Source organism: Ambystoma mexicanum, chromosome 1p (genome assembly GCF_040938575.1).
Source record: "Ambystoma mexicanum isolate Mex_15411 chromosome 1p, UKY_AmexF1_1, whole genome shotgun sequence".
In the NCBI taxonomy this organism is placed as follows: Eukaryota; Metazoa; Chordata; class Amphibia; order Caudata; family Ambystomatidae; genus Ambystoma; species Ambystoma mexicanum.
The window spans coordinates 214,664,626-214,680,385 of record NC_090921.1 but is presented as its reverse complement, the minus strand read 5'-3'; the positions used below and the strand labels follow the sequence as shown (position 1 = coordinate 214,680,385).

At 43.9% G+C, this 15,760-nt stretch overlaps 1 protein-coding gene across 5 annotated transcripts in view; it reads left to right on the top strand.

The window, feature by feature from the left end:
- TAF6 (TATA-box binding protein associated factor 6) overlaps nt 1–15,760 on the top strand; it is a 262,044-nt gene that overhangs the window by 43,139 nt on the left and 203,145 nt on the right. For all 5 annotated transcript variants that reach the window (XM_069646383.1, XM_069646386.1, XM_069646390.1 and 2 more), the window contains exons 3-7: nt 4,484–4,570; nt 5,123–5,276; nt 5,695–5,751; nt 6,029–6,148; nt 7,525–7,667. In XM_069646383.1, coding sequence (XP_069502484.1) covers nt 4,484–4,570; nt 5,123–5,276; nt 5,695–5,751; nt 6,029–6,148; nt 7,525–7,667 — 561 coding nt within the window. The remainder of the gene's footprint in view (nt 1–4,483; nt 4,571–5,122; nt 5,277–5,694; nt 5,752–6,028; nt 6,149–7,524; nt 7,668–15,760) is intronic.

Here is a 15,760-nt window from a genome sequence, read left to right as displayed (position 1 = left end):
CCCCCTCCCTTCATCCTCCTCCCGACCGAAGAGGACCAGTGGCGGGCTTTGATTCTAGTGATCCCATCAAGCTCCTTAATCCAGCCCAGGATCTCATCCCAGTAAAACTAAACCTTAGGGCACCCCTACCACATGTGCCAGTTGTCCGCCCTGGAGCCACATTCACGCCAACATAGAGGGCTGATGTCCTGGTACATTTTGGAGAGTTTAACTGGGTCATACTGCCACCTGTATAGGAGATTGTTGGCGTGGAGTTTTGGCGGAGATCAAAGACGGAGTGGCCTCCCTGCAGAGTTTGTCCCATAGATGTGGGTCCAGCCCCCCCCCAATATATCTCTCCCACCGTCCCTCCAGCCTATCCGTGGATCCCCTTCCCTGTGTCCACCAGGGCCCCATACATGGCTGAGATCAACTCCCTCTCCTCCCCTCCGTTCTAGTGTCTAGGAGCTATTCGAAGGGGAGGGGTGTAAGTTCTCTTTGGATATGCTCCTTCCACTCCTCCCCTGTCATCACCCCCTTGAATTGGAGATATAGGAAGACCAAGAGATTGCCTATTCCCAGGGCCTCCTTGAGTTCCAGGATACTGATGATTCTGCCGTCCCTCCAGAGTTGTCCGATTCTTTCTAACTCCACCTCGTACCAAGACTGGAATCTATCTGGGCCGTGTATTGCGTCCCTTATTCCCGGGACCCAAATGTGTCCCAACAGCGAGGGCCAGGTCGAAATTCACTTATTTATGCACCCGGCTTCCACATACTCCGGACCGTCACCACAATCGCGTGTTCCCGTATTCTACATGGTATCTTGTGTTTCGGGACTCGTAGCCATTCCCCAACCGTGGAATGTGCATGTGCAGATTGCCTAGCGTGAGCCATTGAAGGTACTGCTGTGCCCTTAGATGTGCTATAAGGACCCTGAGCTGGGCAGCCCTGTAATAGTTTCACATCGGAGAGACCCACACCTCCCTTTTCTTTGGGAAGGACGAGAATGTCCGCCGGGATCCTCGCTTTCTTCCCTTGGCAGAGAATCTTCAACATGCTACCCCTGATCTCCCGAAAATACGAGTCCGGGATCTGGATGGGGAAGCATTTGGAACAGATAGAGCAACTTGGAGAGGAGGACCATTTTGAGGGCATTCAAGCGTCCCAGCCAAGAGATTGTGAGTTTACCCCACTTCTCTTAGTCCTCTATTAGCCTGTTCTGCAGCAGCTTGAAGTTGGCTTCAAACAGATATCCTAAGTCCCTGGTAACATTAAATTGGTAAGCTTTTACACTCATTCAGTTAAGCAATGATAAAACAGTACCAACACTTATTGCTTTTCAGAAGGGGGAAACGCTATTCAGTATACTTTTTAGAGGGCACAATGTAACTCACAGAGATGGCACACTAATTCTTTCAGCAACTTTTGCACTTGTTGTACTTTTCTAGACAGAAGCCTTTTCTTATCCAGTCCTTCCATGGTCTATTGCATGACTTTTCTCAGAGGCAGAAGAGGTCTAGGTGACAGCTGTAGGCAGGTTGAGATAGGTTTCAGTTGCAGGAAAGTTAGTTCCATAGGAGATCTTTAACAAGTAAGTATTCACTTTCAGAGTTAGTGTTCAAGGACTTCTGAGAAGGCTCCCTATATGTGTTCCGGCATTAGGCCTGGGCAAGTAGTATGGTTAAACCCCAACCACACATCGCCCACTCAGCCACACAGGATGCACACCAGCTTTAAGGTAAGTATTACCCAACCCCACACAGTACCTTAGGAGAAAAGTGCTTTGGAGTGGATGCGTTCAGGGTGCAGAAGCACAGGACGCGGTCCCTGGATTCTTCGTCTCGAGACGAAAGAACTGGACACTGGATAGGAACTTGCAGCAGCAGTCCTCTGGAGAGGCTTTCAGCAAAGGCTTCTTCATGGATTCTCACAGCTCTGTGGATTTGGCGCCTTTTCAGAGCAGCCAGATGAAGAACTAATATCTCCAGTTGGATTCTCTTCACTCTCGCGGTCCTGCACTCTGGTGAGGGAACTTCAGGGATTCGATTCGTGTCTCTAGAGATCCAGCAGGAGTCCACCAGTTTCGGATGGATTCAGACTTCAGTAGATCATGCACTGCACTCAGGCTCGATCTCCCTGGGTATTGGTGGTTTGCAGCCCAGCAAGCTCGCAACAAGTCGTGGGATGGCTCAAAATGCCATCTCATCCTGCCTACAGTTGGCACCTAGACCCCCTAGGGTGCATCTGAGTGAACTCTTGCAATAGACTAGGGAAGGACTGGATAAGAAAAGTATTCTGCCTTAAAGTATAACAAGTGTTTAAAAGTTACTTACTTGTGAAAGAGTTGATTGGTAACTGCCCCTCTGAGAATGAGCAGTTACAAAACCTCTTACTTTCCTTGAACGTGTTTTGCCATTCTGAAAAGTATGTAGAAGGTTATTTACTCACCTGTGAATTGGTTGTGCCTCTTCCCAAAAGTAAGGCTGTTGGCTTCACTTTACTATTTCTTTTAGGATAAATATACATTTACCAACTGGGTCTTGCTTCCCCTGATCTGCTATATAGCCTGTCTAGAATAAGTCTGCTTTGGTTTTACTTACCTTGAATAGCTGTGTGCAATCCTAAAATAAGTTAGTTATTGCTTGCTTTAGTCTGTGTTCCACTGATCTGAAAAGCTACTGTGATAGTATATTAGACCCTTAGCTTTTACCTGCCTAGAATAGCTGTGTGCCATTCTTACAAAAGTGTCCTGTAGGGGTAGCTGACCTTGGTCTGCGTGGTGCTTACCTTCGTCAGGGTTCCACCGATCTGAAAGCAACTGTAATTGTATATTAAACCATAAGGTCTTACTCACCTGGTATAACTGTGTTATCCTGAATATAGGTATTGGTTTATACTGTTGCATGAATTTGTGTTCACTATTCAGAAAAGCATCCTGCTAACAGGGTTAAGTGATTCCTTAACGGAGTGTCACTGCGTGACTGACAGGGTCTACTACCGTTGACTTGCTGTAAAGTAATCTAAAAGTAACTGATGGCTTTACCCCCCATAAAGTGGTGTGTTCTATACTTAATGTGTTTGATAAGGTCTGACGTGCCTAGAAATACTGTTCGTTTTCTGAACAGGGTCTATGTTTTGGTCTGTGTTCAAGTAAAGCATTGTGTGTTTATAGATATTTTGATAGTACCTATTTTCCCAAATTTCCTCTTGGCATACTTGCATTTAAATAAACCCTATATGTGTACAATACAAAGCGTTTCACTGTTTCTTTGCACCATATGTATGCTACAATTTCTTTGTACCAAGCTACAGCCCTCTCTCCCTCTTAAAATGAGCCTGGCTGCTCGGTCCACACTACCAAATACTCAGGTGGTACAGCCTTATACTAAGAGTGCAGTTTTGTACTGTCTCAGTTGTATGGTTTTACTAAGCCCTTAGTTGGACATCTGAAAAACTGTCCTAAGAGTGAGCAACGTTACATACTCCGGAAAACACTGGGTACTTTTGAGGCAACCCACCTGAACTTTAGGATTTCTCATGGGGAACAAATCAGAGTTGTGTCCCTAGTGAGGCCTTAAGTTAGGACTCACTAGGGGAAAAAGGGTAAGTGAGCCTGTTCAGGAAAGCAAAACATGCAAGGGCGCTCATTCCAGAGCACAGTTGCAGACTTTGTACATGAACAGTACACTACCCTGCTCCTAGCTTCAAACGCAATAATTCACTTTTCATTTGCCAGCCAGCAAGTGAAAGGGAAGCTGTAGAACCTCAGTCAAGTGATTGAGAGATTTTGTGATCCTTTACACAGTTCTCTGAGCAGACCGTTATTCACTTCCTCTTGCTACACCACTGATCTGGTCATCTATTTGTAACGACTGAGGCAACTGCTGCTATCTGTCCTAATCGATCAGTTTCCGTGTTTTTCAAATTTCCCAATCAAGCAGTTCAAAGCCATTTAAAATGTTTGTATGCAGTGTGTGCCACCTAATTGCATGGACCATTAAAGTGGAGACAAGGAGTCTGACAGTAGGGGGAAATCAGTCAGTGAAGGGAGGAACTTCCATGCCTGAAGTTAGAGCAGGTCGTTGTAAGGACTACCCCCTTACCCCAGCACCCTTCACAGTTGCAAATTAGCTGCCATGCTCCAGGAATATGAGCTTCTATCCAGTAAAGGAGAGGTGTTAATAGTCTTATTTATGTGACTCGCTGAGGCAAATAATTAATTGATGGATTGGTAAAAATAAGGGGAGAGAGAAAAGGTAAAACGAAACAAAATAAGGAAAAGGAATGAAAGCGGAAAATGAAAACAAAGAAGGAAAGACCAATGGGAGAGTCAAAACATTTGTAATGTGCTTCATTTTTGAAAATTCAGCTTGACACATTTTGAAAGAATTGGGAAATTTCTACCTGCTTGGGAATGTAAGAAATGTGAAACGTGTTCTACTTTAATGCACCAGTGTTAGATTTCCTTTGTTTCCTCTCACTTGTTATGTTTATGGTTGTAGGATGCCTTGAAGTTCATGAGCGTTGGGAAGAGACGGAAACTGACTACTAGTGACATAGACTCGGCCTTAAGACTGAAGAATGTGGAGGTGAGGATCGCAATATATACAGCATTGGAGGCCCACAAGTGAATTCTGGCCTCTGTGCTGGCATCAGAGGCCAGCTGGTTCCAGGTGTTGGAAGTCAAAGGGTTGCAGTTCCTATTTGAATCCTGATGAGGTTGTCCTCTACTTCATGTTTAGGAACCAGATAACTTCAGACCTCGTCACAGGGTATTGGTTCTCTGTTGGGGGAGGGGCAGAGGTGGGTAATTGCTTCATGGAAAGCCGTCTTTGGATCAGTTCTGCGATGATGGGTACGTGGCTGGCTGTTGTTGGTGTCAACATTGGGGTAGAGGTCAGTATCCAAGAGTGTCTCCAATTGTATTGCCGGGTTAATAAATCAGTAGCTGGTTACTGTTGCTAATGGGAATGTGTGTTTGGTCTGGCCAGAGGTTGGAAGCGGGTGTCTTCTCTGTGCTGGGTTTGTAGATTGATGCACATTTCTGTGCAATTGCTGTAGCCTACGACTGCCCATGCTAGCATTCCCTTAAGACCTTTGTGTGGTGTTGAAAGCCTCTTTGACATGGTTTTTTCCTTTAGCCCCTCTATGGTTTCACAGCAAAGGAATTCATCCCCTTTCGCTATGCCAGTGGGGGCGGAAGAGAGCTGTACTTCTACGAGGAGAAGGAGGTGGATCTCAGCGACATTATCAACACCCCTTTACCCAGAGTGCCACTGGATGTTTGTCTGAAAGGTAAGTCTAAGAGAGATGGCTCTAACCTTGTATGTACTTTAGGCAATAGGATTTTTGAGATGAAGTTGCGAGAATTTTGGAAGGCAACAGTTGAAGAGCAGCTTTTCAGGCTATCTTTCATAATCACTTTTCTAGTGGATGGGGTTCTATTTGGTTCGATTTTATTTGTGGGAATTTAGTTCAACCCATTTCGGGTAGTGCAACATTTCCTTCTTTTACGCTCACACCCACACATTTTATCTATACATAAGTCGAGCCTCCCTTCCACTCTTTAGAAGGACGTTTCGATCAAGAGCTGTATGATGACACTTGTTTATGTGCTGATGCAATTATCACCTATGAACTAGTAGTATCTGCTGTTGGTCAGGATGTTAATTATTTGGACGAAATGATTGATTTTCTTTTACACCACTTTCAGCTCACTGGCTTAGCATCGAAGGGGTACAACCTGCTATTCCAGAGAACCCTCCCCCAGGTAAGGTGTCTTTCCTGCCTTGCTTTGTAGTTTCATCTACAGTCCTCCACTACCAATTGAAGCAGAATGTCAGACAGGCTGCCCTTTCTGCTTCTCTCCATTTTTTATTGGTGCTTCTCCCATATTGTCATGAGTGGAATATGCCAAAGGTCTCCTTGTTTCGCTTTACTTTTGTGTGTGGGCCTTTTTCTCACTTCCGTTTCTATTCCATTGAACAGTCTGTTTCTCCTCAACTTTATGACTTCTTATTGTTGGTAAATTCTACTTTCTTTGACAGCTCCCAAAGAGCAGCAGAAAGCAGAAGCCACAGAGCCACTGAAAGCAGTGAAGCCAGGGCAGGATGAGGGAAGTCCTCTGAAGGGCAAAGGGCAGAATGCCATTACACCAGATGGCAAAGGTGAGTGCATACATTGTTTTAAGACTACAATTGAGAAGCTGAGTGAATAATGCAATCCAGGGTGTGTCTGTGTGTGCAGAATTGTGGCAGGCCCTCGCTTTTCTTTTCCCTTCCGAACTATCCTGGATGAGCTGATGGGATCTCTGCTGGCTGTTTACCTATCAAATCTTATTCTTTAAGCAGTTTGACATTGGTGGTAACATCCGTTCTGAACATTCTATAAAGGATATGCAACATATGTTACCCACTTGTCTGTGTGTAATTTTAAGTCCAAGTTTAAACTTTAAACATTGCCATAAAATGAGGTTGTTCAGCTTAGCCAGGCTGGCATATCATTTCATCAAATTTGTTTTGCCTGGGACCATGACTCAACCCTAGCAAGACTGCAATTTCTGCTGGTCCCAGTCTTCCAAATTGATGTTTGAATATTAACATAGGTTACAAAGTGGCTTTAGCCCTTGTAGGATCCCTCAAAACACCTGCAAGGAAACTGCCTGGCCTCGCTTCGAGTTCAGTACATTAGTAGTGTGAGCTGCCAGGAATTCCTATGCGCAAGACTCTGCATTCCTTCCTTTAGTTATTATAATACACTTCAGATTGTCTGTTTCCCCCCTCAAAAAGGAAGGATAATGCCTAAACTAGAAAATGTCAGTGCCCACCTCAAACCGTCTGCCATTTCTCATCCTGCGTTCATTTTTCCCATCCAAGCTCACCCCCCCGTCCCCTTCCCCGTTTCTCATGTGCCTTTTTAGCTTTCCCTAAGGTTTTTCACCCTTTCATTTCTCCTAGATTAGCTCCCATCCTGAAATAATGTCCTTCTCTCCCCACATTAACCTCTAGAATTCTGTATCACCTTTTCTCCATGTTTCCTTGATCTCTGGACCACTTCCTCAGGCCCATGAAATCTTCTTCTGGATACACCCCTTTTATTGTTATTGGCTGTCTACCCGCTTGCCACATCTCCATTCAGCTTCGAGTCATCCCACCTTTTTGATAAAATTAGTGATGGAGCAATCAGAGTTCAGGAGGACTGTGCAATCCCCTTTCATTGGCTGTGACATTGAAGTGGGCATAGGAGAACTTCACAACCCTGACACTTGGGGAACTGGGGTGATGGAATGGGACAAACATTGCTCTGATTCTGACAATTAAAAGGATGTGAGTTTTTAACATGATTTGTATTATATTTTTAAAGTAAAGCCTTCAAGGAAGCTTTAATGTGGGCAGGGTACAGTTTCCAATTTATTTTCTTCCCTTGTTAGTTTAAGCATGTGTTTGTGCATTTGTAAGCAGTGTGCCCAGAGGCCATGTTGTAGTACAGGCACCTTGTTACTTAGTTGCATAGCAGTGACTAAAAATGCATTGCTTGGTCACAGGCAAGGAAAAGAAGCCTCCGGTGCTGGAAGGAGGCCCTCTGCGCTTGAAGCCACGCAGTATTCACGAGCTCTCTGTGGAGCAGCAGCTATACTACAAGGAGATCACGGAGGCATGCGTGGGATCCTGCGAAGCCAAACGGGCTGTGAGTTTGTGCCACTTTTCTTTTAAATCTCTCCTTTGCAGAACAAGCAAAGTCTTGCAAGGCCAACCATTCTGTCAGCATTCAGACGGTCACCTCTGCCATGGACCCAATCTTTCCGTTGCTGCACACCTCAATCCTGAGGAGGGTTTGGGGGGGGGGGGTTGCTGGCAGCCCAGACAAAGCAATCTTCCTTTTATCTTCTGCTTCCTTTCCATTCTACCTCTGCTCACTATTATCTATCTCTCTGCTAACCTGTGTTAATATGCTCCCGTTCTTCTGATTTTCTACTGATTTATTTATTTTCTCTTCCTTGCTACTTTGTTAATCTTCTACTGTCCTACTTCCTCTGACATACCCTCTCCTGTTTTATTCGAACCTGCTGGCCTATGGAGTACATTTGTCTCTTATTTTAGTTTATGCTTGTATCCGTGTTTTTGTTTTATTTGCTCTCACCGTTTTGTTTTGTTGGTGGTTTGCTTAGAATTTAGCCTGATTTGCCAGTGAAGAGCTAAACCATAAACGCCTCTCCTTACCCAGAATGATCACTGACCAGGACCCAGATTTGGGGTGCAGTGCTGGATTGACATTGGACAGGGTAATGGCCAGCGTGATAGGGCCAGAGTGAGCTGGGGGCCAGCTGGCAAGGTATCAATAGGGAAGGAGCATGTCCAGTGTTAGTTGTCTGGGAGGGGCCAGGCTAGTAAGGGTTCAAAGAAGAGGGCCGGGCTGACAGTTGTTCATTGTGTAGACAGACTGAAATGTCTGTGAGACAACAAGGCTTGGTTGACTGGTACAAATAGTGGCACACCTATATGGGCATGCGAGGATCTAGGGTAGTAAAATATAACTAGGTTTTACCCTCAAGGTGTACAGTGTATATATTCCATTGCACCATGGAAAAACTATTTTAAATAGTCTACATGCCTTACCTTCAATAAACTAAAATGGCTAAAACAGTATGTGAATTTGCTAGGAACTTGGTACTTTTTAGCTAGCGCTTGTAGCATAAATGATCCTGGTTAGCTAGACACCAGGAGCTGCTTTTGATTCCCAAAGCCAACTTGTGCCATACAAACATATACGTGGCATTGTTTAGAAATGTGTCTAAAAGAGCTTTGTCCCACATCCAGAAAATGCTTCAACTATAATGGATCATGTATAATAGACGCTGCTTAAATTCCCATAATATTTTTTATCTCGTAAACCCATGCCTTGCAAAGTCAAGAGCGTGTCAGAAACAGCCTTACTGAACTGTTACCATGAACAAGGTGCAGCTTGACCAGTTAGGTTTGTGGATGCATTGTGAGGTTCTTTCCTCACTATTCCACTGCAGATTAGCTCTGCCTTCGGAGTCTACGAAGCCAGCGGAGCAGCGAGCAGCTTGCCCCCAGGCTGGATGTTGACTCTGCAGTAATACTGCCGTGCCACAGCGTTTGGGCGCTGACCCTGGATTGATGTTACCGCAGAACTGAGGTCACGAGCCGTGAGCTGTAAGCCCCCTTGGTTGGGGAGGTCTGGAGTCCCGCGGTGAACGGCTAACTGCCCCCGATACTTACGGGCAGTGGGCAAGTCAGCTTGAATATTGTACCCCAGCTGCAGGTGGCTTCTTATCCTCATTCACTTGCAATAACTGCATGTAGTGTTCTGTGATAATAAACATAGAATTCCAGCAGCTCGCGCATAGAGTTAATTGCTGTGTTGTACAAGTTGAATAAGTGTGCTGGGAGTCCGTGAACTTTGGAAAAGTTGTGCTTTACATAAACGCAGTGGCAACCTAAGTACTAAACTGCTGCCTCCTTTGTTTCTTTTTCGGCTCATAAATCCATGCAAAGCTGTGCGCTTGGAGAAAAGCTAGGATTTGTTTGTACCCATGCAAGGAATTTGCACTGCAGCGATTTTGTTACGGTGGACTTAATCTACAGTTATGATGCTTTTAAATTGGATTCCGGAGTGCAGAGATTTCTGAGAAAAAGATGAAATTATACAGAGTGGTGCGCCCTACTTTGGTAACGCTTAAAGTAAAATAATTCGCAAAGGATGGATATAATGCCGCCAAGATGAATTTGGCAGCCAAATGGCGTGGGGAACCTCGATCTGAGGAGATGCAGAAAGAACAAGGGGTAAAAGGCAACAAACGACGAAAGAGTACTTCAGTGCTTGGGGACAGTGGGAAAACAGGGAAACAATTACTGCTTACTTACGCCCGGGAGAAAAACTGGCAAGTTTTCAATATCGGTCCATTTGGGGCAAATGGGTGAACTAGTGTCAAAAAGGACAAATCTGATTGGTTAATTATTGACAATAATTCACTTTGATCTTTGCTATTCCTTGCAAGTGCTGCTAACACCCAACCTTTACAAGGAGTTAAACGAAGCTCAGCACAAGGGCTGGCTAATGAAGTAAGGAGTTGTGTGTTCAAAGACCTAGAATCAGGACAGTCATCTTCCCCATGGCTATCAAAGTCTCCCTATGCAAACATCAAGAGAGTTGATTCAAATTGAGGAAATGCAACACTTAATTACCACACTACAATTTGCTACAAAAAAACTGTAGAAGCTATGTGGACGGATCCATGAATGTCAACAAGATAATGGCTCCACACTGATGAAACTGGGAGATAAAATAGACTTCTAACATTGTCACCTCTGCAAAGCTTGATTCACTTGGACAAATGATAGAGAATTTGGGGAAGCAGCATTGGACGATGTAGGGGCGTGGGGGGGAATATGAATACTGACCAAGACAACTCACAGATATTTACAACCAAGTTAAATAATGAAAGTCAACGAGTGAAGCACAGATGCTATTAACAAAAAATAATGGTGAAGCTGAAAATCATGAGTTGGCAGCAGTAGTACAAGCCCCGATCAAAACGAAAAAGAAAGTAAACAAAAAGGCACAGCGACGTAGCCAAAGACAAGGGAAAAATGCTGGAATGTTCATTAGTTGGTTAATCCGACAACCGCAGGCAAATATCAATTGCATGGTAACATGAAAAATATCTGATCAATTGTCAAGGGCGGATTCTGAATCCCAATCCTGACGCCGAAACAATTGTCCTTTCTGAGGAAGAAGCCTCAGTAGAAGAGGTGAAAAAAGTGAGCATGGAACCCCAGAAAGTGGGGAGGCTGGACAAATCTTTTACAATTAGGAATATTTGTCCTAATAAAGAATATAAAAGAATTAATAGGTCAGACTTGTTTAAATGTATTACAGTCTATACCATCACTGTGCATTTATGACATACAGGATTTTTACTTTATTGATCCCATTGATGAAGAAGATGCACCAACATCACGTGTGTATTATTCTAGAATGGGGACTGTGGCAGCGATGCGAATATAACAGCAATGTTTTCTATTCCTGGAATATGATCTGGATGTAACGCTAAATGGATGGGTAACCCCTACTACGCTGGCAAGAAGGGGAAGCAACTAACAATATTGAACAGGGTCAAGCCAGCGGATATGAAACTTAAGTTCACATAGGAAAACATGGTTCCAACAAGAACATGAAGGCAGCAACCCAAATCCGCTGATCGCCCCATACAGACCACAGAAAAACCTATTGTAAAAAGATTAATTCATTTTTATTATTTTAGTCAAATTTCATTTAAAAAGATATTAAATAGTTGGAAATACACACAGGAATAAACATACAAAAATGTAAAGTGCAAAGTGTGGTAAAAAGTGGTGGCCACAGAGGGAGGCAGCAAACAATTTAATGCCAATGAACTATTCAGGGGAGAAATAACAATAATCCCTCAAATGACTATTCCGTTGCCGAGGCCACCTTCTCCATCGGGGGAAAAAAATATATAATCTCTCCGATGGGAGGAGCCAGGTCAACTGGACACTAATGAATATAACAATTTAATTCATTTAATACATTGATTAGATGATTAAATCAACCTAGCACATAGGCAATTGAAAAAGAGGAACAAAACATTGATCCCAAATAGGGCAGTCCAATGATATATTAGCACTGCAAAGCCTCACAATTCTAAAGCCATACACTGAAAAATCTGACATAGGGTGCTATACGTCAAATACTAAGGTGGCATCCCAAAAATTCACATAAGTACATAAGCACAATGTAATAAGCATGACGCCAAGAAAGAGTAGTTTCGATGGAAGAAACATCTAACTGGATTACAGATGATGTCCATCTTCATCAGGACGTGGCATTCCCATAGGCGTATTCTTGAAGATTCATCTGTAATTTGTTTAGGATGACGAATACATAAATTGATAAATGATAAAAACAGCCTTTGAGCTAAAGGTAGTCTCACATAAATAAGGATTCTACCGTAATCTCAACCACAGGAAAGGCAAAAGGCTCTGGAGGCCTGTCTAGAAAGTCCAGGAAATCGCAGTCCGGCCTTGCCAACAATAGATCACAAATGCATTAGATCTGGCGACTGGATGGAGTGAAATATATCCAGGTTTACCGAAGGCAGCACAGAAAGGCTGTCCTTGGTTTAAACTGTGGCCTCTGGTTGGATCGAGGTTCCAAGTTTCCAAGAGATTGCTTCCAAAATGCGTTGGTAAGTCCAGACCATAAGCTGAGTCGGCCGTTTGGACCTGGACAGAAAGGCAAGGCTGGAACCATGTTTTCCTAAGTGAACTTAGTTTCATATCCGCTGGCTTGACCCTGTTCAATATGATCTGGATGTGCCATCTATCCTGTCTAGTTTGTCAACTTTGAAAGGGGTAAAGTCTATTAATCCTCAGCCAACACAACAACTAGTTGCCCAAAGGCGGAGTACTTGCAGCAGGTTTTTTTTTAATGGATTGCTAGTATGGGGCGCAGTTATTGGGTAATACTTTCATATCAATGTTAAAATCTTCCTGACGTTTTGCATTGACTAGGTAACTATTCTACCTTGTCCCTAGGTGAAGGGGAATCTTTTTCCCCTCACCTAGGTAGCGTAGACAGAGCCACCAGACTTATCTTAGGAGGGAGAGAGGGCTATAGCTTGGTACAAGGAAATTGTAGCATACATGTGGTCCTAAAGAAACCCTATGTATTGTAAAAATAAAGGGTTTATTTAAATACAAGTAAGCCAAGCGGAATCTTGGGAAAATAAGTACTATCACATTATTTATAAACGCAACACATTCCTTTAAAGCTGACAGACCAAAACATAGACCCTGTTCAGAAAACGAACAGAATTTATAGGCAAATCCTACCTTATCAAGCACATTTAGTATAGGACACGCCTATTCATGGGCGGGTAAAACCATCAGTTACTTTTAGATTACTTTAAAGTAAGTCATGGGTAGTAGACCCTGTCATTCATGCAGTGCCACTCAGTTAAGTTAAGGGATCACTTAGTAAACCAGCACTGTTGGCAGGATACTTTTCTGAATAGTGGAACATAAATTCATGTAACAGTATACACCTATAACTATTTTCAGGATACCACACAGTTATAACAGGTGAGTAAGACCTTATGGTGTAGCATACATCTACAGTTGCTTTTCTGATCAGTGGAACCCAGACCAAGGTAAGCAATAACTTTCTATGCTACACCTACAGGACACTTTAAGAATGGCACGCAGCTACTCTAGGCAGGTCTAAGTTGCAATATACAATTACAGTTGCTTTTCAGATCATTGGAACACAAACTAAGGTAAGCACTGACAAACTTATTTTAGGATGGCACGCAGCTATTCAAGATAAGTAAGGCTCAAGGCAGACTTAGTATAGACAGGCTATATAGCAGGTCAGGGGAAGCAAAAACCAGTTGGTAAACATATACATTTATCCTAAAAGAAATGGTAATGTGAAGCCAGCAGCATTACTTTTGGGAAGAGGCATAACAAATTCACAGGTGAGTGAATAACATTGTACATACTTTTCAGAACGGCAAAAGCCGTTCAAGGCGAGTAAGAAGGTTTGTAGCTGCTCACTCTAAGAGGGGCAGTTACCAACCAACTCTTTCACAAGTAACTTTTAAACACTATTTCAAGGCAGAATCCTTTTCTTATCCAGTCCTTCCCTAGTCTATTGCATGAGTTCACTCAGAGGCACCCCTAGTGGTCTAGGTGCCCAGCTGTAGGCCGGGTGAGATGGGGTTAATTTGCAGGAAAAGTCAGAGTTCCAGAGGATGTCTCTTCAAAACAAATAAGTAGTTCACTTTAGAGTTAGTAAAGGTCTGGAGACTTAATAGAAGACAACCTAGGAGGATTCCAGCAGTGGGCCTGGGAGAACTGGTGAAACACCCCAAAAGCGTTACAGAAATCACAAAGGCATAAGTAAATACCCCAGCCAACACAGTAACCTAGCACAGAAGGAGTTGCAGGAAGACTTCAGGATCTGCAGCCAAAAACCCGGTTGATGGATTCCTTTGTCGGGAAGATGGAAGACAGGACTTTGGAAGGGATTTTGTGGCAGGGATCAACAGGGAAGGCTACAGGCAAGAGTTTCTACACGGCTGGATGCGGGTCTGTGGTTTTGGCGCCCTTTTCAGGATCCAAGAGAACACTGAATATGGCCAGTCGGATTCTCGTCTCTAATCTAGTCCAGGACCCTGGTCAGGGGACTTCAAGGACTTAAATTGTGTCCTTGGTCATCCAGGGGGAGGCCACGCACCGCGAGGTGGCTCTAGGTCCCAGGTTATTGGTGTATTGCAGCCCCGCAAGGTCGCAGCAGGACGTGGGATGTCTCAAAATGCAGGTGGTCTTGAGTCCAGTGGATCACGCCAGTCTCTGGGTCAGGGTAGTCCTTTTCGGGATCCCAAGTTCGATTGGAAGGATGGGGTACAGCAGGCTCTGGTTACACAGCAAGCTCTCTGTTTGCTGGAACTCACATCATCAATCTTTTCTTAATCTTCCTCTTCAGTTTCGGCTCCAGTGGTCGACTTGTCAGCAGCTTCCAGATTCAGAGTGTTTGATTTGACAAGAACTACGGCACAATGTTTGCAATCTTCTCCCTGCATTTTACAGAAACAGACGGCCTGGCTGTCCAGTCGGGACAGCCAGCCCCCCCATAGAGACTGGGCACCTTTCAGACAATATGAAAGATAAATGGCTGCAGAGGTTTTGGCCCCCTCCCTCGCCTGCCTTCTCAGACACTCTGGAGTCCTGGCAGGGAATACAAAGGCTTCCTGCCGAAGACTCCCACTGATGTCGTTCCGGCCTAGAATGGCAGGGAAGACCTCAGAAACTACAAGCAAGCAAGGAATGGTGAAAAAAGGAGCCCACCGTTTTAGAAAATAATAGTGGCCCTTCTGTGCAGTTATAAAGGTAAAACCACGGACACCAGCCATTCAAGCAAACTTGCAGTTGTAATAAAAATGTTACTGGTAAGAAAGGGGATACATTGTATCCCCATCACTCCATGTAAGGTGGGGTGTGCTGGCTCACTATATAAAATGCAAAGGGGGATGAAAATCCCTCTTTACTGCTTGGGAACTGTAGTTCACCCAAGTACATGAAGGAGAAATTAACAGGGGAGCCTACAAATTGTAGGAAACTATAATGTCAACCATACAGTATGGTGAGACATAAAAAGGTTACCCATAAAAAGAGAAAAAGACTAGGTGAGAGGAGAAAAAGATTGCCCTTCACCTAGGGACAAGGTAAAATAGTTACCTAGTCAAAGCAAAAAGAACCAGGCCCACTGCTGGAATCGTTCTAGGGTATCTTCTCTGAAGTCGCTGGACCTGAGCTAACCCTAAAGTGAACTTACTTGTTTTGAAGAGACTTCTTCAGGAACTCTGACTTTTCCTGCAACTGAACTCGCTCTCACCCTGCCTACAGCTGACACCTCAGCCACTAGGGTCCCACTTCTGCCTCTGAGATAACTCGTGCAATAGACTAGGGAAGGACTGGATAAGAAAATGATTCTGCCTTGAAGTATAAGTGTTTAAAGTTACTTACTTGTGAAAAAGTTGGTTGGTAACTATCCCTCTTAAAAAGGAGCAGTTAAAGTTCTTACTGACCTTTGAATGTGTTTTGCCATTCTGAAAAGTGTGTATATATGAGGTTATTTTACTTGCCTGCAAATTGGTTCCCCCACTTCCAAAAATAATGCTGTTGGTTTCACTTATTTTCTTCAGACATTAAGTACATATTTTTACCAACTGG